This window comes from Nasonia vitripennis, chromosome 4, assembly GCF_009193385.2.
Source record: "Nasonia vitripennis strain AsymCx chromosome 4, Nvit_psr_1.1, whole genome shotgun sequence".
NCBI lineage: Eukaryota > Metazoa > Arthropoda > Insecta > Hymenoptera > Pteromalidae > Nasonia > Nasonia vitripennis.
In genome coordinates this window covers 17683391-17709770 of record NC_045760.1, presented here as the reverse complement: position 1 = coordinate 17709770, position 26380 = coordinate 17683391, and the positions used below count along the sequence as shown (strand labels likewise).

The 26380-nt window shown below is 39.3% G+C and overlaps 2 protein-coding genes across 13 annotated transcripts in view; one reads left to right on the top strand and one right to left on the bottom strand.

Annotated features, from left to right (window-relative positions):
- Nucleotides 1-16930, top strand: part of LOC100118215 (leishmanolysin-like peptidase) — a 260868-nt gene extending 243938 nt beyond the window's left edge. For 3 of the 6 annotated variants that reach the window (XM_016985169.3, XM_016985167.3, XM_031929173.2), the window contains 11 exons: nt 6111-6222; nt 6339-6520; nt 7570-7770; nt 9724-9949; nt 10866-11059; nt 11368-11385; nt 11504-11636; nt 11869-12028; nt 12809-12975; nt 13849-13968; nt 14560-16928. In XM_016985169.3, the coding sequence (XP_016840658.1) occupies nt 6111-6222; nt 6339-6520; nt 7570-7770; nt 9724-9949; nt 10866-11059; nt 11368-11385; nt 11504-11636; nt 11869-12028; nt 12809-12975; nt 13849-13968; nt 14560-14721 (1675 nt within the window). In that variant the 3' untranslated portion in view covers nt 14722-16928. Of the gene's footprint in view, nt 1-6110; nt 6223-6338; nt 6521-7569; nt 7771-9723; nt 9950-10865; nt 11060-11367; nt 11386-11503; nt 11637-11868; nt 12029-12808; nt 12976-13848; nt 13969-14559 lie in introns of all 6 variants that reach the window. The other 3 variants (XM_032599520.1, XM_016985168.3, XM_031929174.2) reach the window with 2 other exon arrangements.
- Nucleotides 15461-26366, bottom strand: LOC100118181 (ankyrin-1). 7 transcript variants are annotated; one of them, XM_032599521.1, is made up of 7 exons: nt 20075-20705; nt 19548-19948; nt 19258-19456; nt 18789-19030; nt 18166-18626; nt 17690-18098; nt 15461-17620 (listed from the first exon to the last, which is right to left on the bottom strand). In XM_032599521.1, the coding sequence occupies exons 2-7, from the start codon at nt 19649-19651 to the stop codon at nt 16972-16974; spliced, it is 2064 nt and encodes a 687-aa protein (XP_032455412.1). In that variant the 5' UTR covers nt 19652-19948; nt 20075-20705; the 3' UTR covers nt 15461-16971. The 7 variants fall into 7 exon arrangements, with proteins under 7 accessions (XP_032455412.1, XP_008205938.1, XP_016840660.1 ...); XM_008207716.4 differs by lacking the exon at nt 20075-20705 and adding an exon at nt 26255-26366 and having other exon boundaries at nt 16872-17620; nt 17690-18119; XM_016985171.3 differs by lacking the exon at nt 20075-20705 and adding an exon at nt 25991-26325 and having other exon boundaries at nt 16872-17620; nt 17690-18119.
- Between the last annotated feature and the right edge of the window lie 14 nt (nt 26367-26380).

The following is a 26380-nucleotide window of genomic DNA, read 5'->3' as shown; positions in this document are numbered from 1 at the left end:
CGTAACTAGGATTCGCCCGGCAATAACACGCGATTAACGTACGCTGCGTATGCCCTCATCGACAGAATCCAGCCGCGCCGCTCATAATTTAGAACGGCCTCGTCTCGCATACCTGACTACAGCTGCAGTCGTCGAACGTTGAACGCGCGATAGCTGCATCATTAATCAAGTTTCCGGCGCTATGAATAAATCCCAACACCTCTCGGACGTCGAATTTTCGGATGAATTCTATTATTGCAACACTGAGATGTTCAAAAGCAATCCGATTTTGCTGTTCGAAGATGTATTCATTATGAGTTGTATATCAGAATAGTATGTAGGACAGCCGTTTTATCCGTGCTAACTCCGTTGAAGAACTGATTTATTAGATTAGATTTAATTTGATTTACGTTTTTATTTCCATCCGTATACAGAATCGAAATCTGATAATTTTTTAATATTAATTTTTTTCGACTTTTATCTAATATGCATGAACTCTGCGATAGTGACAATTGAATCCTGATATATTCAAGCATTTCAATCAATCATATTTTACCTAGCTTCGAATCAATTTAATATTTATTGGAAATGCCACGGGGAGCGCTGGAGAGGTGCCCAGGGACTCAGAGAAAGGACACAAGAAAAAGACAAGAAGCTCGAAGATCACTCCTTTATTTAAGTTGGGAAAAAGGGGGGAGAGAGAGAGAGAGAGAGAGACTTCTCGGAGACTGCCTCGCGAACTACCCGCACTCGGTCAATAAGCTTCGCGACGATGACATAGGCATCAGGTAGTATTCCCTAGGCCACGCATATGCCAGTGTGCGCTTGTGACAGAAGTAATACGGGCTGAAAAACCCTTTATATTATACGTACAAAGAAAAATAAAATTGGTAAGCTGAATAAAAATTGTATAACGTTATAGAAGCTCGAACGTGTTGTAATCAGCTCCTATATAGTTTTTGTGACTCATCAAAACGCGCCGCTCTGAGGAGGCGACCAGGGAATCCTAGCCCCGAAAAGAATTTTATCCGTTTGTCCGACGAGACGTGGCTCCGATCTTGTCATATTCGTAAGGTCCAAACGCCTGTCCAAAACACCAATGTTACCTCGCAGAACGCCGAGCATCGTTGGAGCGGTATATCGTGAGAAATAATTGAGTAATTTTATTGTCTGAGTCGTCTGACCTATAAGAAGCGTGAAAACGATTTGATCGTCTATAAATTTAATAAGAGAGATATTGAGTCTAACGATAGCGCGTGTGTGTGTGTTTTTTTTGAATGGACAATGTATATTTATGTAATTAGAAGTAATCCGACGAACGACGTTGAGTCAATTGTGCCTCGCAAAATTTTGTATTCTACGACCCAATTCCAAATATTATTGTACTCATAATACACGTATTTTTTTTAACCTATCCATCCATTTTTTACAACATTCGTCAAAAATTTCTCATAAACTCCAGTATCTTTTCATCATTTCATCTTCTCTTCGAAATCGTAGCAAGCGTCGCAGGAGAGAAGCGAAAATTCTTCACTACACGCTTCGATAGTGTAGAGCGAAAAAATTCCAAGTGCTGATATTGATTCTCGCGCGAATACCTACACAGACTGCGAGAAGGTCTCGCTGCAGAGTAATGAACTTTTGAGAAAAGAAAATATTTCTTGAGGAGGTGATGGATTTTCGGAAGCGTTTTTTTTTTTTTTTGACACTGTGTGGAATAGACTTGAACTTTTTTCTACTTTTATAAAACTTTTGTATAATTATAGGAACGGGTGTTCGACTCGTGCAATACCAATTTAAATAATATTATAATAAATTCAAAAGCAGATCCGATAATCGGGTAAAATCGATCACCTCTGAAAAATGGAATAAGAAATGATTTGCATTTCAGCGTCGACAAGCGTATATAGGTATCCGTTCGTTACTTCCCTCAAAGAGTCAAGTCACTCGTATATACACCTATAGCAACGTCATAGCCCCGCGAGACTCTCGTCTCGGCGTCAGCTCGCGTCAAACGTCAGCGTCTCCTTTTTGCGTAATTTCATCGGGCACCGCCTCCGGCAAATGGAACGGATGTGCATTTTTCAGAAAATGGCATTTCTCGAAAGGAATATAAGCTCTCTTCGTATATAGTCAGCAATGCCTTGAACATTCCACAGCGCACGTGAAAGCGCGGGTGCGCGAGAGATGAAATCTTACATAACGGCAGCTGCGCCAGCTGAGAAACGGCTGCCGGAGAGGCGCAACTTTTCTTCCTCGTTTTCGGCGAGTCTCGCGAGAATGTTATACTTACGCGTTTCTTCGACTCGATCTGGCTGTGCCCAAGTTGGAGACATTATTATTCTGACTCGTGCGCGACGTAGGGCGTGTACGTTACTATTAGTCATGAGTAATATAACCAACAAATTTTCAAGCATCTCGACTTTGCAAAAAATCGAATTTTCAATCAACTGTACGAGTACTATGCAGCCGTCATCTGGTATTGAAGGACATTCTGACATTAAAATTACAGACACCGACGACGGCCTGCAATATCGCTCGCCATTATATCGACATTTATAAATCCCCTTTAAGCTATATAGGGAGCGCATTAACTTGACGTTATAATTCTAATACGTCGAAGCCACGTTACCCCGTTGGTAATGATACCGATATTGGAAATAACTCTAATGCTCGCCTTTAATCAATGCTAATCCATTCTGTTGCAGCTCCAGTGCGGATTACTGGCTTCGCCCAGTTAACGCAAGATTAATGTAGGGTTTATAGTATCATTCGGATCTTTCTCCATCGGACGTTTGGTGCGATATTTTTATGAGGATCGATCGCCGGGTAGGATTTTTGATACTCTCTCTCTCTCTCTATGTAAAACAGTGAAAATTTTCACTTTTTATGCAGTGAACGCATTTGTCACTGTTGAAATAGTGAAAAAATCACTATATGACTATTCTAATCAGTGAAACGCTAACATAAATACTATTTTGTCAAGTGAAAATTTCACTTTTGAATATAAGTGAATCTGATTTCACTTATTCAACAGTGAACAAATGAGAGGAGCGATCCTAAAACTGAAACTCTTAAACCCACATACCCCATTCACCCCCTGCAGCAAAGTTTTAATAGGAAAAAAATGTTTGTTAATACGTTTGAACATCGGGGGAAAGCGAGGGCAAGGATATAATATTTATTAAGGGAGTTCTCTCGAAACTGATCCCTGGTCAGGAGAAAGTAAGATTACGAATCGCAAATAGATGATGCCCAGAGGGTCGCCGATGTCGGGATTCAGGGCCCGCATATAAAAATGCAATTTTCGTCGATATCTCGTAAAGGGAGGCTTTTCGAGAGAAAAGGACAAAAATTTCGCCCCATACGTGGGGCTCGAACATCGAATTTCCATTCGAGTAGTCAATTAAAATTTTTTTTAATTTTGAGGTTAAGAATCCGCTTTTTTCTTTTCGAAACGATGCATCCTTCCTACAACTCTATAAAGCTAGAGAATGACGTCTAAAAGTGAGCCTTTTACAAAAATTTACGGAGCGCACTTCCTAGAGTTCGTCATCGCCGACCCCGAATACCTAGACACGAAAAACTATGTAGCGTACTAGATAGCTGCATACTTAAGACATTTATTTATTCGTGAAGAATCGTTCGAAAGTATAACCTTTAATTGAAGAGCTCTTGGTGCTTATAGGGTAGGTGGATTTGAGGTTTTGTTTTTAGATGAAAAATTATGACCTCCGCTTGCTTTCCTTCTATGTGCTGCGCATAAAAACCAAACTATGCTATTATTTATGAATTGCTGTTATTTATTATTAATTTTAGTTTGTACATGTTGAAGTACTTAATATATAAGATATGAAATTTTAAACGTAATAGTTCAGTTTAGGTAAACGGATAGCACGCACGACTATCAATTCCGCCGCCGACAAGAAATTTAATTTCATTTCTTTGTTTCTAAATAATATAATTTTCATACTAAATTAATAAAAATGTATAATAATAAGTCTAAAATAAGTAAACAAAGAAAGAAATTAATTTTTTTGATCCTCAGTGTACATTTCTAATCGATTTAAAATCCGACATTTTTACTGATTTAAGCAGTAACTATTTCACTAATTCATTCAGTGAATAGTCACTATTTGGCAGTTGCATACTTTTCACTGTATAAATTAGCGCATATGCACTATCAATCAGTGAAATTTCACTATTTTACTCGGAGAGAGTAGGAAGCACTCTGGGAATAGAAGATGTTCTTATGCAAATTTTGTCATCGCAAACTACTGTTTCTCCTCAACACTTTGAAGTAGCTATAGCATATCTCGTACACGACAGCGAAAGCACCTGCAAATAAAAGGCAATATCTCGACCGATCAATCGCCCATCAGACGCAGAACTTTCTCCTTAAAGGCCCGCAAGAGGAGAAGCGAGCTGCATCTGATGTCCTCGAAAGTCATACTTATACCAAAGCGCCCCGTCCTTCTTTATAACTTCTTCGGCCCGACGGCGCTCCGCGCAAGAAGAGACTTGGTCACGAGCGCGTGTAACGTCGCGTTTCGGCAGTTTAGCTACCGACACGTGTGGGAAACGTGCCGACAAGGCGATACGGCTCCGGTAATGACCGAGTCGTGAGTCGTGAGTCGAAGCCACACACGTGACGCATGCATATGTGTTAGGATGCGCGGCCCGGTCGAAGAGAGGAAGCCGATCGTGAGCGACTCGCGGACGATCGACGAGTTCATCGACGTTTTTGCGGGGAAAAAAAATGACATCGCGAGGCGTCGCGCTACGAGCGATTTCGTTCTTTCTTCTCCGGGATACTTACGAGAGATTTCGTACTGAGGGGGAAATCATATTCATTGTTTATTGTATTTGGCGCACGGTTGATACAGAAATAAATTATTCCATACACTTTCAATTGCGTGATAATGCGATTTCATATCATCCTTTAATTGCAACTTCCTTCGCTCGATGTGAATCGTTTATAGTTGTGCCAAAATTAGAAAACATCACTAGTAAATATAGCCAAAATTGGAAACGTCGTGAACCCATTTCCTTCTCTAAACCCAGACATGCTATACAATAGATATCGCGACTAGAAGCTCCGGAAAAAGCGACTGTTTATCTCGGTGTCTCTTCACTGAAAAAAATGTGCACAGTCATCTAATAGTAGAAACTATAGGGGGAGGAAAGAAAATGTTGGCACAATTATTGACCTTTTTTGCTCGGAGCACTGACCGGTTGAGTGAGCGAATAAATGTATCGAGGAAAGTTAGATCATTCTCCAGAAGATGAGGCTTTATACGTTCGATTTCAAGAGATAGTGTTTTCCACTGGGGTAGATTAAATTACTATGGATACATTGTCTGTTGATTATCAATTGTTTCATACATTATCTCGAATTATTGTTTGATATAAGTATTTTATTGTGTCTATCGTCTTCTTAAGCTTCTATCGTCTGATATTGAGCATCAATTAGCGATGAAAAAATTCTTCCAAGAGAATTCGCCCTCGTCATCCGTTAACTCGAGGAATTCGAAAAAAACTTCAAGACATTCCTGCATCAAAAAATGAAAGCGCCCTGGCTTCATTTTTCTCCTCTGCAGACAGATAGAATAAAGTAAACTAAAACAAAGGAAGACGAAGGCGCGCGAGCAGAAATTCTCTCCCCCGGCTGCAGATCCGGCGATTCGTTCGGCATTGAAAGAAAAAAAAGAAGAGGACAGAAAAGCGCAGGAAGAAAAAAGGTCGGATAAGAATCTCGCGATTTTCATCTTCGCTCTGCCGGTGCCAAGGGATTCATTGTTAATGGTTATTGCCAAGAGCACAGTTCGACGAAATCGCGCGCGCGCGCGCGCGTCTGCAGGAGAAGGAGGAGAACCGATTTTCTTCTCCGCGGAACGAGACAATTGATAATCTCGATTCCAGGTGATTTATCCACGAATTTTCAGCCGGAGATCGCGCGGAATAATGCCCTCGCCTTTCCCTTTAATTGAATGGCTCCGAGTCTACGGCTGGGGGAGGTTTATTACGGTGATTTGCAATTTGCGACTGATATGGAAATGGATGAAATCGGCCGATTGCGCACGAGTCGCTGTTGTATGCATCTGGTATAATTTTGTAACTTTTCGTTGCAGGAAATGCCAGAGCACGCAGGTGTTCGTCAAAGACAATCTGACGCACTGCATTGACACGTGCAGGTCAGAGACTATGTGCGGCGAAGTCGTCGTACCTGAGCAGCATCTCGATGTGAGTTTCCGCATTCACTTTTCATTCTCGAGTTATCTTAACTCGTAGGGCTGATCAAACATTCGGAGATTACATATATGCTTGGTTTTATTTTTGAAATACCATTTCTCGCGCAGGCTTGTAGAGTATGCAATAAGGCGGGTCTCAACTGCCGTGTCGAACCAGCTAGTGTCCCTGGAGAAGGTATCAACGGCGCGGACTTCGTCTTCTACGTGTCTGCCATGTCCACGGAGAGATGTAAAAAGGGTCTTACCGTTGCCTACGCCGCCCACTGCCAACAGGAAGCTGCCCTCGATCGGTGAGTTGTGTATCTATTCTTGTCGAGCGAATACAAGCTCGTATTTTTCGAAATTGCAGAAAAACGTTATCAATGCTACTCATTTTGAAACCGAAGCCAAGGACGGTTATGATCCACTTAAACGATGTCTCCTGAATTAAGAGCGCGCATTAAAATAATAAAAGAAACTGCCCCGAAGCGAAATTAAAATTCACCGGATTCTTTTTAAACCCTTTGACGTCTCGTGGATAACTGAACTGAACGGGTGCTTCTGCCTCGTCTTCTTTTACTTCCGTCGTCTTCTCGGCGCGGCTACAGCCAGACCTGGATCCTATTCATATTAAATGTTTTATTAAAGGGCTTTCCAGTCGTAAAGCTTTTTGATTTGAAATTCTATTATTAGATACCCTTTTATGAAATTTTTCTCTCCCACCACGATAAAAACGAGAGCGTTGTTCCATTTGATATTGCTTCACTTCATGGGGTTATTAAAAGTTACTGGAATATTACGCGAAGAACAATTTCTGTAGTAAGATTGGACTTGAATTCGTTTAAGTCATCCCGATAGCATAAATCAACTTATTGTCATCCGATAGTGTTCGTTTCCAATAATAATTAAATTGATTCTAAAATTTATAGCTTGATTTGAACGTACTGTCTATTCAATTTGTTTACACCTAAAAGTGCGCGAATAGTGAATTTGGAAAAATAAAGCTGTACGCTTCAAACTTCGATGGAAATTTAGTTTTCAAAATAAAAGCACTTCGCAGCTAACAAGGTAAAATTTAAATAATCGTTGGAGCATTTATGCTTTCGAGTTTTGATTCCTAGAATAATGTTCTTAGTCAATTTTATCTCTTTTAAATAACTCAGATAATAAATGAAAAATGTACCTTTCAAAAACTGGAAGAAAAAAAAAAGTATTTCTTCATATCTATAACAAACAGAACGCTCTCACTCTCTCTCTCTCTCTCACTTTCTCTCTCTTTCTCTCTTTGCGCAAACATCATTCCCACCTCCGCGGAAAACAAGGAACCCTCATCTCAACTACATTTGCTTTGTAATCGCAGGCCGATAGCAGGTCACGCGAACCTCTGCCCGGAAAGCATCAGCACGAAGCCCCAGGAGTTGGAAACGTTGCTGAGCACCGTCAAACACGAAATACTCCACGCCCTAGGATTTTCCGTCAGTCTCTATGCGTTTTACCGTGACGATCGAGGCGAGCCCAGGACCAAGAGGACGGAGACCGGAAAACCTTTTCTTAATACTACGTAAGTATTGCTTTTCATGGAAATTCAGTTTTTACTATTTGATATACCTAGTAAAGAGTGAAGTCTGGGATTTATATCTGTAGACTTTTGCAAGTTATTTATGTTATTGACTATTTTATTGTGTCATTAGATTGATTTACGATATTTTCAATGTATTATAACTTCAAATTGACAAAATATGACCGAATTCAATTGTTGTTTCTAAAGTTTTACAAGTTCATTTGTAGCTATTAAAAATAAAAGTAAAAGACTTATATAGTTTGGTTCGAACATTAAAAATATATAATCGAATACGTTTTTCGTTATTTACGTACTGAATATTTGTATGCATATAGAATATATCCGATAATTCTGAAATCACCGTAAAGTACATACATCTTCGTTGATTAATGAATCGTCTGCAAACATGTACAAACATTTTAATCAAAGCAAGCGAAGCGAATTAAAAAATCACATCGATCCTTTGACGTTTGCCAATGCAATTGAAAATCGTATTTAAGCGGTAGAAAGTCTTTTAATTGCTGCTCGTCGTTATGTCGAACCAATTATTACGCATTTAATTTGCGTAATTTGCATGGGCGTACAATTTACAAAGAGCATGTTTATTTTATATGTTCAAGCACCACTGGCAATAACGTTCATAAAGATTCACATTTTTTTTAAATCTAAAAATAAATAAAACTGAAAAAAATATAAATTCCTGGTACTCTCGAAGAAGGAATTCTCTCGAAATAACTATTGAGAAATAACGTCGTGTGAGCATCTTTTTTTTCGAATTCCTCTCGACGCGATTCAAAATTACGCGCCTAGCTGAGCTTTCCTTCGCATCAAAGTCTACCATCTCTTGCATGCTCTTCGAAGGGAAAAACGACAGCGAGGTTTATCACGTCCTCCGAAGCGTGTCTAGAGGAATTTTTCAATTTTAAAAGGAAATACATCGGGCAAACTGCAAACTCTTGGATTTTCTCTTCTCTCTGTTTGGAGATGAGCTTACTTATTTCGCAAGCTTTTTTTACAGGGTATGCGGGTAGTTTCTCGGAATGGACTATTTAATTCGTTTTTGGATTGCTTCGCAAAGTACAGCGGTGTGATTTTTCGCAATTCTAATATTCAAGCTTACTTTCGTTGTGTCTGAAAGTATAACGGTAAATTCTTAACTGATGTCACAACACTTTTCTATCTATTTCTTATTAATATCTGATCGAAACACCATATCATAATTTATTTAATCCTTTAATAAAATTAACTCCCGGGCTTATACGATGCTCAGATAAAACAAATTCAATAAGTAAGTAGCCGAGCTATTTCCAGTTGACTTCATTGACATTTCTATCGCCATCGTGGCACGAGACATCTTTAGCTTCTTGGAATGATGAATGACGTGCGCCACGTGCAAAAACTTTGGCGGCAAATGAGGTGAAAATGTAACGAGCTCAGTCGCGTGCTAGGTATGAAATATTCTTTCTTCTCGAGTTTTTTGAGTGTCTCTGATTAGTTTCCTTTGAAGACGACGGGCTTCTTCTTCTTAGGGGATATAATTATACTCACACGGTCGATTAGAAGATACGATTAATTTTACGTTGTTCTATATAATATACTGGAATAAAACCGATAATAGGCTTGTTATCTCGATTCAAGCGGAATTTATCCGAATGCTTTTTAACCCAGCGAAATTCAATTAATTTGCTATTCGAGCTGTCGTTAATGATATTCTGAATGTTCGAGCATTCACCTTAATCTACTGAAAATCCGTTTCATTAGAAAACCCTTTAAGTTGTTATCACTAATTATAGGCATTATCACTGCCGAACCACTCAGACTAATGGCACCTTTCCCATTAAATTATCTGAAAACTCTTCTTTAATTTAAAATTTTAGTTCGTCACGAAATCAACCAAAAATGTAACTGCGAATTGGAAAATTAAGATGAATGAATGATTCCTTTTATCAACAGACTGCAGACGCATCAGTGGAGCGAGAACACGATAAGAACGGTGATAAGACACAGCTGGCAGGTACACGGAGGCAGCGTTCGAAGGGCGATGCAGATGATCGTTACGCCCAGGGTTCGAGCGGAGGTTCGGGCACACTTCGACTGCCGTGATCTTGAAGGCGCTGAACTCGAGGATCAGGGCGAGGATGGCACTGCGCTTACGCACTGGGAAAAACGTGTTTTCGAGGTCAGTATAATCGATTGTCCAGTTAAAAGAGCGTTACTGAAGTTGTCTTTCCTAGAGAGGTTTCTATAAGCGTAACGTCTAGAATTTTCATTTCAAGATACTTATATGATTCTAAGAAAAGTGCACGAGACGTACTTATATCCTTTGCGGCTGGTTTTAAATAAATTTTATTGATGACTTGTTGAATTTAGCTTTCCAGTTGCAATTCAATTCTAATCGTTGCGGTCCCCCTTTTATAGATATAAATTTTAATCGTTAATTGGAAAAATTTTAATAAACGATAGACCTTTCTAATTATATATGACAATGATTGACACGCCAGTTATAAATTATAGTAAGCTCTGCTATTGATCTGTTTCCATCCTTTCAAATGACCTACTAATTTTTTGCCAATAATAGCCCATTAATTGTATGGGGAAAATTCTACGGAAAAAATTCACTTTTTTGACTTTAAAAACGATGAAAAAAAATTTTTGGACACACTTGGACCACTTATTTTCTAATTGTGCATGTTTGAAACAATGCAAAACTATGTTTCAACACTGAAAGAGTGGCTTATAACACTGTTTTCTCGACAACTCGAATACGTCGAAAACTAGTCATTGTTTAGCGACACGTACTTAATACACGAGAGCACAAACATAAAATGTATGTCGGCAGGACGAAAGAACGGAAAAAAAGCTTTGATTTAGAAAAAATGCTTGATTTGGTCAAAAGTTACCTGCAAATGAATATAAGGAAAAATCATGAAAATTTCAAAATTTTCCAGAGTCAAGAAATGCATACCTTTTTTCATGATTTTTCCATATTTAATACGCATGGCACAGCTTCTCATGGGATGAGAACTGAGTAGCTGTGTACATAGACGGCCGTCCAGATCACTGACTTGTCGATGTGCTTGTCATACTGTCCACAGAACGAGGCGATGACGGGTACGCACACGCAGAACCCGGTCTACTCGAGGATTACGCTCGCGCTGATGGAGGACACGGGCTGGTACAGCGCCAACTACTCGATGGCTCAAGAGCTCGGCTGGGGCCGCAAGCTCGGCTGTGATTTCGCTATGAAGTCCTGCAAGGAGTGGATCGTCGCCAAATCGTCCAAGTTCTCGTATGTTACTTTTTGTTTCTTTTTTCTTCCCGCTTAAAATGCTTTATCTGAGACGATGTTTTGCCATGCTAGGAGACAGCAAAACCTATACCTTTCTTAATATGAAGCAATCGCTATAACTCGTATTAAATCGTATTAAATTTATTTTAAAAAATTAAATATTTTATATTTGCGTGCCACTTTTTATTAAGAAGTCTCATTTGGTTTATTTATGTAGAGACTTGCAACTGACGCTCTTTCTCTTGATAATACTTAAAATAACTTTACTAACGCTTCTATAAAATTTAACTGTTTTTGCTGCCATGCAGAAAAAATAGCGAAGATCCGTAAGTACCTGAATGATTTAACATAAAAGTTTAAACCCTATGTTCACAAAATTATATCCTCATTCGAAAATAGCAATTAGTAAATACGAATATGGACTGATTGTAATTTCATTTACAGTGGTAGGTCCATCCACCCTTTCTGCAACAAGGTAAAGCGCGACCCACTGCAGACCGAATGTACTGACGACCGCAGCTCAGTCGCGCTGTGCAACCTCGTCGAATATCCGCAGCCATTGCCAAAACAATATCAGGTTAGTTTCATGTTGTATAGTTTACGTTAATTAATTACGCCTGAAACGTATAAGTTTTTCATATCGCGATTTAAGTATTTGTTTATGTTCTGCAATCAACGTGTTGCATAGCAAGTGTGTATGAACAATATGTAACTTAATAAAAACCAGTAATGCATATGTAATAAAAAGAACTCAAATAACTCGATGTCTGTCGCTTTATAATTTTTTTTTTTTTTTACTATTATGGCAGAATTTTGACTGGATTCCAAACGTGCCACGTGGTCGCGAGGAATATTACGGCGGTTCAGTTTCATTGGCCGACTACTGCCCTTACAATCAGGAATTCACCTGGCGTGCCAACAACACCATCGTCCGCGGCTCTCATTGTCTCTACGAAGACAATAATCCACGTAAGTCTTAGAAACTACGATGAACTTTTTCAAATTAAAAATCGAACCAGCTCGAGGTACCGAATCGTATTGCAACTTGTACTTTCTGGTATAAATAATAGCATTAAATAATCGTCTAAGGGAAACAAAACAACTAAAATATCACCGTAAGGCAAAGCTGACGGAAAAGAAGCGACGCAGAGTGAAAGCTCGAGCGGAAAAAGAAAATCTTTCCAAACTGTACGCATTCAGCGCATAACCGTATCCTTCCTCGCACCGTCGTCCTACATCTCTTTCTGCGCCACTCTCAAACCGCGCGCGCGTTTACGATTACATTTACGAGCTGCTCCGATGCTTTACGGCTGCAGGCGAGCAGCTCACTCTCGCGAATATTCGCTTTGTCTGTATACCCGGCCTAAAATCCGAGACGCGGGTTTACAAGGAAGTCGTGAAAAAGTCGCGCGCGAGACTTCTTATTCTCTTTTGCCGTTTGCATAAGAGGATTTCACTAATAAATTCTGTGAAAAAAATACGGAAGGTACGAAGGCGATTTTTGTTTGGCGCCAAGCAGTGATACGGAGAAACCATTCCTATGAGGTTTATTGCTTGTTAGTTCCTCTGAAGTTTGAGTTACTTTCTTGCACTGATAATTTTATAGCGGCGGCTGGCTCCGGAAGACTTTGATATTGTTTTTTGACTTGACTTGATACCTTAATAACTGTTGCTTATCATTTCACCTTTAATTAAACAAACTAATCACCCTAACGATAAGCCAAGCCAAACTCATTGCTGCATTCACAGATCCGAAGAAGAACTTCGCCCTGGAGAAGTACGGCGAGAATTCGCGCTGCTTCGATCACACGAACCAGATGTGGGAGGAGCGTACGTGCAAGCAGGTCCGACAATGGCAGCACTGGGGCTCTGGCTGCTACCAGTACAAATGCGAGGCTGGACGACTTCACATTATGGTGGGTACATATACCTACCTACGTGGAAACGCGTGTCCCACTGCTAACGACCCCAATAATCACGTGCGAGAGAATCTAACGACGACGGCGCAATTGACGCGTCCGCAGCTCTCGTTGATTTAGTTTAAGGAGGCCTCATGATTGTCGTGTGTAGAAAGGATTCCTTTTACTGAACTTTCTAATTGATTTGACTATCTTTCTTTGCTTCTATACAAATATCAAGTTTTTTTTTTAAGCATTTGAGTCTGGTATATATTGGTTTGTAAAACGTGCGTTGATCTTCGCCAATTGTAATTTAGCAAAGATAAAAGAGTGAGTTTCAATTAGACTTTTTACTTCGCAAAAAACAAATGCATCCGAGGAAACATTTACTGCAAGAAAAAGAAAAAGAGTAAACGTACAAATGAAGAAATAACCGTAAGACTGTCTCTGATAAAGTTGAATAATTCAAATTTATCATCCCACGGCACAGCTGCTTTACATTACACGAGGTGGACAATCAAGAACCGCGAACTTCCCCTAACTTACACCCGGACAATTTGTACCTTCTCTAGCGATTAATCGGCCGCACAATTAATTTATACCCCCTCAACTGGCGTTACACTATCGCCCAACTTGGATCTACGACTCAAATAATGCACATCTCTCTCTTTCTCTCTCTCTCTCTCTCTCTCCCTCTCTCTCTCTCTCTCCCTCTCTCTCTCTCTCTCTCTCTCTCTCTCTCTCTCTCTCTCTCTCTCTTTCTCTCTTTAAGCTCTCTAGCCCTTACCTTATCCAACTCGCGCGCTGAAATAAATAACGTCGGCGCGGTTCCCTCGCGCATACATACTATATATATCTGCAGCTGATATTCTTCCTTCCGTCTGCCCGCAGGTCACGAATTACACGTACACGTGTTACCACGCCGGCCAAGAGATCGCCATCAGGATAATGCAGAACGAGTGGCTTCACAAGGGCGCCTTGATTTGTCCGCCCTGCCGAGACCTCTGCCAGGTATAATAATAAAACAGACAGCCATGAGTTTACGACTTGACCGCAGCGCCATCTACGCCGCCAGCTTTTACGAGAGTTTTACCGTTCGATTGGCTGACGTTCGGATATTTTTGTTTTACGGGGACTTTCTGTCTCCTTGCGCTTTTGTTGCCTTGCGCGACGAGGCGGACATGTCGGATACGACTGATTTAGTTTAAAGAGGAAGCCGTAAAAGGGATAATGGCACTTTCCGCGGTTTAACTAGTTTAATCAAGCGATATTACTCTCGGCTTCCGGGATTTCATCAAAGCGGATTCGGAAGCTGAAAAACTATTTTTTTACTTTTTCAAGCGTTGTAGACGCTGCGATCGCCCGGCGAGGTAGCGATTGTAAAATGCGAGAATTTTTATTTTCTATCAAGTTTATTGCCGACAGAGTATCATGTCAGGTTACAGTAAAAAAATGTAATATCACGTATGCACCGAAGAAGTTTAATAACAACTTGACTTTGATATGACGATTTCAAGAATTTTCAAATACGAATTTTCAACTACGAGTTTTCGTGTCATTTTTATTTCGATTTTGACGAATGCTAATTCAAACATATTGCAGGAGGAGTTCGCCCAGCGCAAAGAGCAGTGCAAGCCGGGTGATGAACATCCACCGGCAACTTTTTACCACCGGGACAGACTGGACTGCGACAAAGCTTCGAGCAACTCACTGAGCATCTCGATCCTTGTGTCGATCATCGCCCTGCTCTTCGTCTTCAGATGATCAGATCCGAGCGTCAGTTAGTTTATCATCGTTACCTAAAAACGAAATCGGCGAGCAAAGATTCATCGTGCCACAGAGATGCTTTTTTCATCGGAGCTTTCAAGTTATGTGGTAGAATGGGTGGATGTGGGTGTTGAACACGGTAACTGCTAACGCGCTACGAAGGATCTTCCTGATTTCGACTTTAGACGATTGTGATTTTTAGGGGGCACGAAAGTACTGTTTTACTGACTGGGTGGTTGGGAACTCGTCAAATTTTTTTATGGTTGACAATCCCGATAAAATATCTTAAATTCACTTTGTATTTACTCATTGTATTGTGGAAATCATATTGTGCGAAACTAATTACGTTTCATCTTGAACGTATGAAATAATTGTTATTTGATAATTTTTTTAAAGCCGGTAAAACAGATGGATTATTACTTTCTTGCCACCTGACTCGAGATATTCCTCGTATTTTAGCATTTAGGGATAAATCAACGATTTGCTTGTTGATGAAAAAAGCAAACGTTCATTTTACCCGTGTTATTCAATTCCCGTTTATTCTAAGATTTTAAACGTTAAGAGTATGTCTATTCGTTGCCATCTTATTCTACTTAAGATTCTTGAAGCCATAAGTAATCCTGATTATTTAGGTTTGATTAGTTATATTTTTAGCTGTATTATAATGTATCATTAGATGCAAAAAAAAATATTTTAAAATTCTTTTATTTGTCCTGTATTGTATTTTTGAAAATTGTAAATAATTAAATAAGGATGTACTTTAGTTTGTAAGCCCCGGAATACATTCCAACGTGTAAATAGCTCGGAACTTATGACGAGCCACGTTTCATTTAGCTGTTTCCCAAAAGGAAAGAAACTCCACGGTTATAAGAAAGACTATTCAGTTATATGAGATCAAGTATTTTGCAAATATAGCGAGCAGTATTGAAGTACCTACAAGATGCTTGCGGTACAATTGTAAATAAGTAAAAATAGCGAATGGATAAAGCGTAAAGACCGTAAAGATCTTGCAATGTGAGATTATCAAGATAATATTGTGTTTACTGAATCTGTTTATAACCGAACAAAAAAGAAATCATCTTCTCAGAATATAAATCTTCAAAATGTAAATTTTGAAGATTGACATTAATTTCGATTTGTTTTATTATTTTTATGTAGACAGAGACTTTTAATGAAGGCACGTCAATTCGACAGAAGCCAATGTAAATTCGTTCGTTGGCTTCCGTGACCAGCGACAATATATTCTTAAAGAAAATTGATTCACTTCTCGTATCTAGTAACTTAGGAAATAATTGAAGGAATGAAAGGAGATACCATTCCATATCATGAGAAAATAAAAAATACGTATAGTGTATTATAGTCGAGTTTGTTCAAGTTGGGTGATACTGCTGAAGAGTTGCATAAATGTTAGAAAGACATTGCTTTTAACAACTATTCCTTTCATAACTAGTACTGATGCAGTAAAATTCAATTTACTGATATTGTAAATGCTAAAAATAACATATGCATTTCATAAACAATATTATGCATTTACTTAAGATATTGATTGACTCAGACGGTCAGATTCTCTAGTTTTCGTATTTTCTGAAAATTGTCAAACTTGTCAAGCTTTTTCTCGTACATATTATTTTAATAGCAGTTGAACAAATTTTAAAAACTTTGGCAGTTACCTTAATTTTTTATGCAACTCGTCGTAATATTAGGTTTATTTTAGCAGAGACACCAGATATGGAAATACGGTTTCCTGTCTGTCTATGAAAGTTATTAAAGTTAAGTCATAACTGTACGAAAATAACCAATTTAAATCTCCTTATTTACACTTCGAATGGAATTTACGAAAAGTTGAACTAGCCGACAAATTCCCATTCACGCTATATACATCTCAGTCTACCAACTCTTCAACTGAGAATACAAGTGAATTTCATTCGAAGTACATGCGAGCATCGTGCGAACGATCAAACTGACTGCAATTTTGTCGAGCGTTTAACTTTTGTAATCTCTAAAGTACATATTTACGTTAACGTTTTTCACAAAGATTTTTTGGGCCCTTGTTTTCATAATGGCTTTACTATTGCGTGTTACGTCGATCGAATATCACTTCGACGCAAAGATATAATTATAAGTCTATTGAGTATTTATTTACAAGATACAGTGAAATTGTAAACTTTATTACTGGCAAAGATAAAATTATAAAAATACAAAAACATGCTTTCTCTTTATCATCTTGTCTATACCATGTTGTATCGATCACTTTAGAATATCTGTAATCTTACTCAGGTCTCTAAGATTGCAATAGTCTAGTATCTTTTGTACAACGATGTCAGGTAAAGTCTCGTACCCCAACTCCTTTACAATGTTCCTAAATACCAAGTCCAAAGCAGATCTCGCAGAGTCAAGCAACTTTTTCCGCTTCAACGCCAGATCAAACCGAATCCTTAACATATCACAATAAATAGGGTACTTGCCCTCAACGTCTTCTACCATAAAGTATTCAACGATTTTCTCATTTCTCAAGCACACAGCCAGAGAAAAAACGCTTTTTGTAAGAAGGGCATACATGGAGAAATTTTCGCACAAAATACTCTCCTTCATCTTGACGAGTTCGTCCTCACAGCCAGATTTTAACTCTTGCAGCCACTTCTTGGATCGTATCGTCTCAGAGTCATAATCGCTGATCTTCGCGTTCTGAAAGGCGTGCTTGACGTGATACATGATGAGGATCCTGGCGACTTTCTTGAGGGATTCTCGCTCATATTCGACGGCACAACTTAGGGCTGTCCGACCGTAGACGTCTTTGAAAGTGCAATCGGCGCCATATTCCATCAGGAGGTACGTCAAGGCTACGCTAGCTTGCGATACCGCTACATGGAGTACTGTAGTATTGTGAAGAACGGACCTGATGGAATTGATTAAATTTAATATCAAAGAACAACTTGTACAGATAATCGCAAATTACGCAAATTACCTGTTAATCTTACACCCGGCGTTCAACAACATCTTGGCCACCTCGTATCTTCTATTCTTCACAGCAAAATACAGCGGTGTCTTGAGAACATCGTGGCTCCCGGTAAAATTCCCTTCTTCCACATCAACACCACAGTTCAATAGGAGCTGAACGACGTTAGTGTGACCCAAGGCTGCGACTACGTTCAGCGGCGTAAAAGACTCCTCGAGGTTATCTCCGCAGACTTCTGGATCATAATTGCAAGCCGGCGACTCGTGGAGAAATCGCAAGCTTCCCTTCTGAGTATGCCAGAGAGTAGAGAGAGTCGCATTGTGATCCAGCAGAAGATTTACAATAACGGGATTGCCTCTGAACAGGGCGAAGTACAGGGGTGTCTCCTGGTTGTCGTTTTGCTCGTTCACGTTGACACCTATCGGATAAGTATGAAACACTGATTTGCCAATCAAAATCATCTTACGGCCTCTATTCCTTCTTACCTCTGTCAATCAGCAAAGCAGCCATTCGCTCCAGCCTGTCCTCGTTGCAGCAGTCCTCCTGTGCCGTGAGCAGGAGAACGTGTAACGGAGTGTTTCCGTACTCATCCCTTGCATTCACCTGAGCTCCAGCTTCGATCAGCACCTTGACGAGCTTCTCATCTTTGGTATCCACAGCGATGTGCAAAGCTGTGGATCCGCCAATGTCCACAGCATCTACGTTAGCTCCGTTCTCCAGGAGAATCTGAGCGATTATATGAGATCGGTTGGCCGAGTCGTCAACGAAAGTGTAATATCGACCGCTGCCCGCAACGAAATGTAAGGGTGTTGAACGTTTGCGCTGATCCTGGATTTGAGGATTGGCCGTGTGGTCCAAAAGCAGACGTGTCATGCTCGGAATTTGAGTCTCGCAGGCATAGAAGAGGGCTGTCAGACCCAACCGATTTCTGTAGTCGATCTGTGCGCTGCTCGTCAAACAATTCACAAAGATAGAATAGAGGAGTTTAGCTATACTTAATTTTTTTTCGGTGAGATCAAAGGATATGGATTATTTTTTGATTAAAAGTTTCATCTGCTGTATTGATACAACAAATGTAGATTATCATTTAATAACCCTCTCTGCTTACCCAGCTTTGAGCAGTAACTTGGCAACGTCCACATTTCCACTGCACACGGCCTCAATCAAAGGAGTCCTCCATCGTAAGTCTTGAGCGTGAAGATTAGCTCCACGTTGTACGAGTAACTGGACAAGAGCTTCGCTGCTGCTGACAGTGGTCGAAAAAACGACCAGATGCAAGGGGCTGCGTTCGTCCTTGTCACGCGCGTTCGCGTTCGCTCCGCTTTGGAGTAGAAAGCTCACGACTTCCACCTGCGAAATTGTATTTATCAAAAAATTTTGCCATATAATTAAGAGTTTTGTTTATTTTTCACCTATCACACACTTCCTTATAAAAGCGGAAAAATCTCATACGTCTGATGGATCAGTGAAATATCAAATGTATCATTAAGAACTCTAAAATTAAATTAATATCTTAAATTTTTAACTGTTATTGCACTATATACGTTACATTCCAGAAGATAGCTGCTATATCCCACCTGTTGAAACTTCACGGCGATGTGAAGCGCAGTCTCTTTTCTCTGCCCGGCCTTGGCATTGATTTGCGCGCCATTCTCCCATAGAAGCTTCAGTATCTCTAGTCTGTCCGCAAGCTCGACTATTTTCTTGTCACCTGGTCGGCAAGCCAAGTGTAGAGGCATCTCTCTTACGCTGTTTTGAATGTTTGGGCAAATATCGCTGCAGATAAATAAATGTACCTTTAGATTGTTTTTACGATCTTGTTGTTTTAAATGATGTTGAAGGATGTAAACAGAGTGCTAGCATATACCTTTTCAAAAGCTCTGCTACCGTCTGCACGTTTCCCGAACGCACGGCTAGGTGTAGTGCCTCTTCTTCATTTAAGTTTCCAGTCATTTTGTTATTCGATTCCATGTTTTAGATAAAAATCGAAGCATTCGAACTTTTATCGATTACAATCATGTATTCAATTCAAAATATCGGCAAGATTTTTTGCGAGGGCAGAAGAGTTTACTTTTCTTTTGCAGTTTGATCACTGATGTTGCAAACGAGCTTGCAGCTTGCAGCTTCAAACTTTCTAAATTTCGTGACTGCAGTACAGTATAGTCCAGGTAACAAGGATGACGCTGCGAGGCTTCGCACGAATTTGGTACCGGCATTTGTACGGATTCCATGAACGACTGTTCATCTGGACTGAGTGCAGTCAAGTTTCTGCGACATACGAAATATTTTACTTTGCACCTATATCTTTTATTCAATATTAGTCTTATATATAAAAAAGAGCAACCAGAGATCTTTTTTAAAGATTAATAATAGTTGCTGACTTGTCACGTATACCTTCATTTTTTAATCAGCTTGAACCAGTTCATCTGATTTTCGAATCAGCCGCACACAAGCACCGCGCATGCGTCGACTCTCGAAGCAATTAATCGAGTTCGCCAATGAGTATGTTCGGAAATGAAATTTCGGTTAGTAGTTAGGTTGGTAGCCCTACGCTAACCAACCGCCCGACGTTCAGCACGTGTAAACAGTAGATGGTTAGCACAGCTGATTGTTCGGATTCGGAGCAAGTCAATGTTATTGCAATAAAGTATAAAGTTGATCTATTTATCAAGACATTATGAACGTAATTGAGGTGTTTGATGATATCCTATCATCGACCGATTCTGACAGTGATGAACAAAGTGATGTAGATGAAATGTTTGATTATATTTTCGATGATTATGAAGCCAATGATCATCGTATTCCACGAGTTGAAAATTTTGTAGTTAATGTTGTACATAACCTCAAACCTCACATAGTCACATGGCATGCTCATCAGTCAGCATCGCGGAAATCAGCTCGCCTAACCGTCTATTGTTTACACGCGCTGAACGTCGGTCAGTCGGTTAGCGTAGGGCTACCAACCTAACTACTAACCGAAATTTCATTTCCGAACATACTAAATATCGATATAGGATTAAACTTGCGAAAAGCGCGCCACGTTCAAATACCCATTTCCATTAAGCAACTCGATCCGCCTCTTCACTACTTCCAAAACTATAAAAACAACCGAGAATCGAATCATCAGCGAATCTCCCTCCAAACCTTCCAACAGTTCCCAATCACTTATAAAAGTCCTTTGAAAATTCTCGCCGAGGCGCATAATAAAACGGGTAAATACGAGTCCCATCCGTTCTCTCTCGCGTTCCCTCGCTTTTTCAGGCCGATTCGGCTTCGTCAGCGGAGCGGCTATTTCGATCGCGCGTGGGTGAAAGAGGTCCACGGTCGGAGCAGCCTCGCAACTATTTTCGAACGTACGCAGCCGTCGCGCGGTGGAATGCGCGAGACTCGACGCGATTCCCGGGTGAGAGAAGGAGAATCACGCGCGCGCGGACACGAGGAAAAAAGCACGAGAGCTGTGGTGTGAGATCGCCGAGATTCTTATTCGGTTGGCTATGAGGGCAAACGATTTTGGGAGGATGCACGACGGGTTAATGGGATGATTTATTATACTTATACGCGAATTTCATTATTCTATATTCGAATAGTAGATTTGTTTGAAAAAGAAACTTGAAATTTTGATTTTTCTATATCATCAGGTGTGTTCCAAAGCCACGTAAAATAATTGATTGAATTAATGAGCGTTGAAAAAAGAACATCTTTCCATGGTTATCTTCTATGGATAATCTGTGGCTCCAAAGCAAAACAACCTGAGTCCATGTTTAGCGTGATTTTTTAAAAGCTTCATGTGCTTCCTACGATTTCTATTTCGCATTCCTCTTTTCAAAAATTAGTCATGCTTTGAACGGCGGAAAATCTATTCCCATTTTTCACGAAAGTCTCTATGGATGCAATAAAAATTTAAAAAATAATATCAATTGAATTATTTGTAACATCGTTTGCACTTTTGGTTCAAAGAAAAATACTCTGTAATTCCATTCACTGCAACTTTTCCAAACTCATCTCTAAAGAAATCACACGACATTTGAAACCACATCAAATAACGTTTTTTAACGATATTACCAGTTCAAAATCAAAAGAAATATATCGATGGAAAGCTCAGTTGATGAAACAAGAAATACCGCGTATCCTCATCAGCAGAACTCATTTTTTACCAGAAGGCGATACATTAATGAGTTTACCCGTGTTTTCGGATCCCAGGCATAGAACCTTGAATATAATTTTTGATGGTGGAGATTACGATGATTCGCGCATTTTATTTGATTTGTTCAATAAAGTGACACCCTTGGTCCAAGCTCATTCCTGATTGTGTCATAACCTTTTGCAAAGATATAATCATTCTCGAAGAAAAGGTCGATTCAATTCTGAGGCACGGATGGACGAAGAAATTTCTAGATCTGTCAGTGCTCACAGTAAATCCAAATGAAGATTACTGTGACGCTGTGCCAACGCTTTTAAATATTAATCCGTTTCACGATACTACAACGAAAGAGTTCTTTGACTCTGATTCGGTCAAACTTTTTCCGTACAAATTGAGAAATGTAAACGGCCATCCGATTAAACTTACTTTGGTTAACAATCCACCGCTTCTATAATAGTAAGTAAGCACGCAAATGGTAGCATCGCGCTTATTTAGGCGGTAAGGATTATACGTTAACTGAGTATGCACTAAAGAGGAAGGCACAGAAGATCAGGCGCCATAAATATGTGGACATCGATGGCACCGCTAAAGTGGGCGGTAAAAAAACAAATATAGTCATTGCTTCAGAGTGCGGAAAGGAAGTTTCCGAAGTTGTTGAATGCGTTTGACATAATTAAAATGCTAATGGGCGTAGCCATAAATATCAGATCGCGTTTGAACGCTATTCGCATAATTTACCTGTTCATCATACTGGCGTCAATGGTGTACGCCGACCATTTATACTCCACCATACGTTGAACAAGGCGAAGTTCCGTTCGAAAGCTACCAGGATTTAGAAGATTCTAAACTACCTGTATTCATCTATGATCGGAACTACGATCGGGTCTTTACCGAACACATCGATCAGTCACTGAAGAACTTGCAATCCAGGGTACAGATATTAACTATCAATGAGGAATGCATCTTGGAATACGTTAAAGATCGAACAAGAACGCGAATCTGCATTGAGAGTGAATTGAAGGCGGAAGAAATTCTGCATAAGTACCAGAAAGCGGAGGACGGATCGTTGATATTGAAAATTGCAAAACCACCGCTTGTTTGCGACGCGATGGCCTGTTTTCGAGAGATCTTCGCCTTACGATTTGCGGAAATTCTGAGGTACATTCAAGAATCCGGAATTTCGTTCAAACTGCAACACACGTTTGACCAAGTGAACAAAACGATTTTACAAGAGGAAAACGACGATCGACATACGAGAACAGTGAGTCGGAGTACTTCTTCGTCAAGCTTCTAGCTGTTATTTTAGTCTCTGGATATATTGCAGCAACTCTAGCGTTTATTGTAGAATTGTTTATAGGCATTGCTATAAAGAAAAGGTTTTATCTAAGCATAAACTTTACAAATATTTGTTCGTTATATTCACATGTAATGAGTATAATGAAGTGTAATCAATTTTTATCTTGTTCAGTTTCGTGTTTGAACCTTATTGCTTCCCTTTTATACGTTGAAAGTTCGTCATAAAATTTTTGTGTTAAAAAAGTTGTATTAATGTGTAATTTAACAGTATATTGAACATCAGGATCGATAAAGTTTAAAATGAGTATCTCTAAATAATTATTGAAATTCTGTGAAAAAAATTAAACGACACTAAAATATTAAAATACATAATTATAAACGCTGTCAGCAAAACAGGCAATATCACTCGGTAAATTAGTTTTGCATTAATACTTATTTCTACGCGCATTTAAAACTTCAAAAATGTCTGCAATATTTATAAATATTCTTTTACTTTTACAATCGCGTATAAAAGGCGATGTTTCTTCATAAAATATTACGTAAAGAATGTCTATGGATTAAAATTGCAAAAAAATTGGTCATATAGGTACATATGTGCGGACAATATATTGTTCAACTGGCCGATTTTAAAATCCCCAAGGAACGTGCATAGTCTATTTTAATTTCGATTTCATAAAGACTTGAATAATTCTCGTTTCTTTTAGCATTGGCTGCTAAGCTGGACGAAATCTTAGATGCGAATACTCATACCCTGCACAATAAAGATAATGGAATCTTCATTTTTTGCGATCTAGTGCAGCCATTTGTTTTTTATCAAACTGTGGCTTATATAACAAATTAGATAAAAAAGAAAATGTTTTAATACTGACTATTATTTGTTTATCTTCTATTATTCATTTACAACTATAGATGCATATAAGTCCCGAAAATGTATTCACATTATGAAACAAATATCTCTGAAATTACCACAAGCGCACCCAATTTCTACAAATCAAAGCCACAGAGCATGCATTAAAAAAATAAACTGCATTTTGTTCGTATCCCTCACATCGCATTTCATCCCATCATTCCATCGACTTCAAAGACCCTACAATCAAAGCCAACGATATCGCAACAAAAGTCCATGTGTATAAGCAAATGTAGAGCGCATCCCCCAAAACTACTCGTGCGATACGTCTCCCCCGATGCGAAGTCGCCCCCTATGCGAAAAACCACCTACAGTCCCGTCTCAACTACCGTTGCTGCGACTCATCATCGTTATATAGGCGACGCCCACTGTAAACCAGTCGACCCAGAAGACGACGTCGAGTAGAGCCCATCAAGCGGACGACGATTTTCGCAGCTTCGGTCGCGTTGGTTACGTGCGAAAGTGCGACTGTGCGACGTTAGCAGATGTGTGTGTATGCGTACTCGTATATGTTGAATGAGAGGGGCGAGATGAACGTGTGTACGTATGTATCAAAGTGTGTATACCTACGTACGGCATAGGGGGGAGATCAAATCGGGGGAACGATAGAAAGAGGGAGATGGTGTTAGGGAGCTTCGCCACTTACGTATTTTCCTATATACGAGCTCGAAGTCTAATTGATTTTTTGCGTCGAAAATCATTTTTGTGGCTTGGTTTGTTTTACTGATGATGAGTGTACGAAAATCATTTTTCATGGCGTGAACGTAAATGATGAAGTACGTTTGCGAAAAAAGATCGATTTTCACGCATTTATAGACAAATGCCACTGAGTTATACATATAGTCTTCTTGGTTATTTGTATTACGTCGATTTTGTTAAACTTGTCAGTTGTATTATTTAAGAACTGGCCGACGGCCAGCATTACTCAGTGTTATACTATACTCATTGTGAGATTAAGCTTATAGCTATAAAACTGTCTTGTATTATGCCAATGTGCGAATGAATTTATTTGACAAAAAAATGTTATTTAAATTAGATTTACCAAGTATTTCGCCGCTGAGTTCTATATTTCCACATTTAGTTTATACCCTAAAATAAATAATTTTGTAACATTCTCGGTATTTGACAATAGAAGTTTACAAAATAGAGCATATTTGCTCCGTTGTACCCCGGTCTCTCTGTATTGATCTAGATTATAATTTTATAAACTCAGGTACATAATATGTAGGTATTGTATATATAATAAGGGGATGCTCTAGTCCTACTTTGCCAACTTATCGACCTAAAAAACCCCTAATTTCGTAAAAAAAATTTTTTGATTTAACGACATAAAACGGAGGAACGCATTTTTTCTTTGGAAATCGTAAATTAATCCGTGTAATGATGAATAAAATAAGCTAACTACTATACAAAATAAAAAAATAATATAATAATAAAGTCCCCCCCACCCCACCCCCACCCCCACCCCCACCGTATAAGTTAATACATCATAATATGCATAGCATACACATAAGATTATACTGACCAGAACAAAAATATAGATACATGTAGTAAATTAAAATAGCTACAACATATACTTTTTATTGCGTTGATAGTAAAAAAAGAATAGCCTACTTTTATTTAAATTAAATTAGCTAATAGAAGACGCACATTTCAAAATTATAGATGTTGCAAAGTCTGGTCGATCCAGCAAAAGATTGTATACCTACTTTCCATTAATCATTAATCAAAGTTACTTTTATTACCTATCTTTCCCGTATTACAAAACTTTGCAATTATCTACTTCCTTTGATTTACAAAGATATTCTTTTTCAAGCGCAATAATTCATATACTCGAACATAGTTTATTCAAATTAAATTTCCATGTGTCCGTTTAAATCGCTATATATTTCATTATACAATTGTCCACATTGTTATTATATTTCTCATGTGAATTAACTCATGTTGCTGATCCTATACTACTCACATTTTATCGGTTTTCAAACCTGATTCCCAGAGTTTAGCACATAAATATAATCCTTAGAACATGCACCCACAGTTGAAAAACTAAATTTACATCAGTATAATCAATGCCACCAATGACGCATCAGTTGGAGCAGAGCGAAGGTCAGCGCGAAGCGCCCTTAACCCCACTTTTCCTCCTCACCTCGGCTACCCCCCAAAAGCATCCGAGAAAACCGAAAAATCGCCCGCTATCCGTGCACCTTTACATCATCAGCAATACACTTACACACGACTCACTGCTGCAAAGCCAAAGAAACGCGCACCGCACTAGTCCAGATGCGAGAGAGAGAGGGGGGGGGAGCGAAACGAACGCGATGGAAGGGCCGCGAGCGAGCGAGCGAGCGACTGAAGC

Bases quoted from the DNA above. Each gene is read 5' to 3' on its own strand.
- LOC100118181 (XM_008207716.4), bottom strand. From the start codon at position 19,651: ATGGAATCGAATAACAAAATGACTGGAAACTTAAATGAAGAAGAGGCA. The intron at 19,457-19,547 runs GTATATGCTAGC...ATTTATCTGCAG, and splicing joins GTAGCAGAGCTTTTGAAAAG to CGATATTTGCCCAAACATTC. The intron at 18,627-18,788 runs GTAAGCAGAGAG...TTTGACGAGCAG, and splicing joins AAGTTACTGCTCAAAGCTGG to CGCACAGATCGACTACAGAA.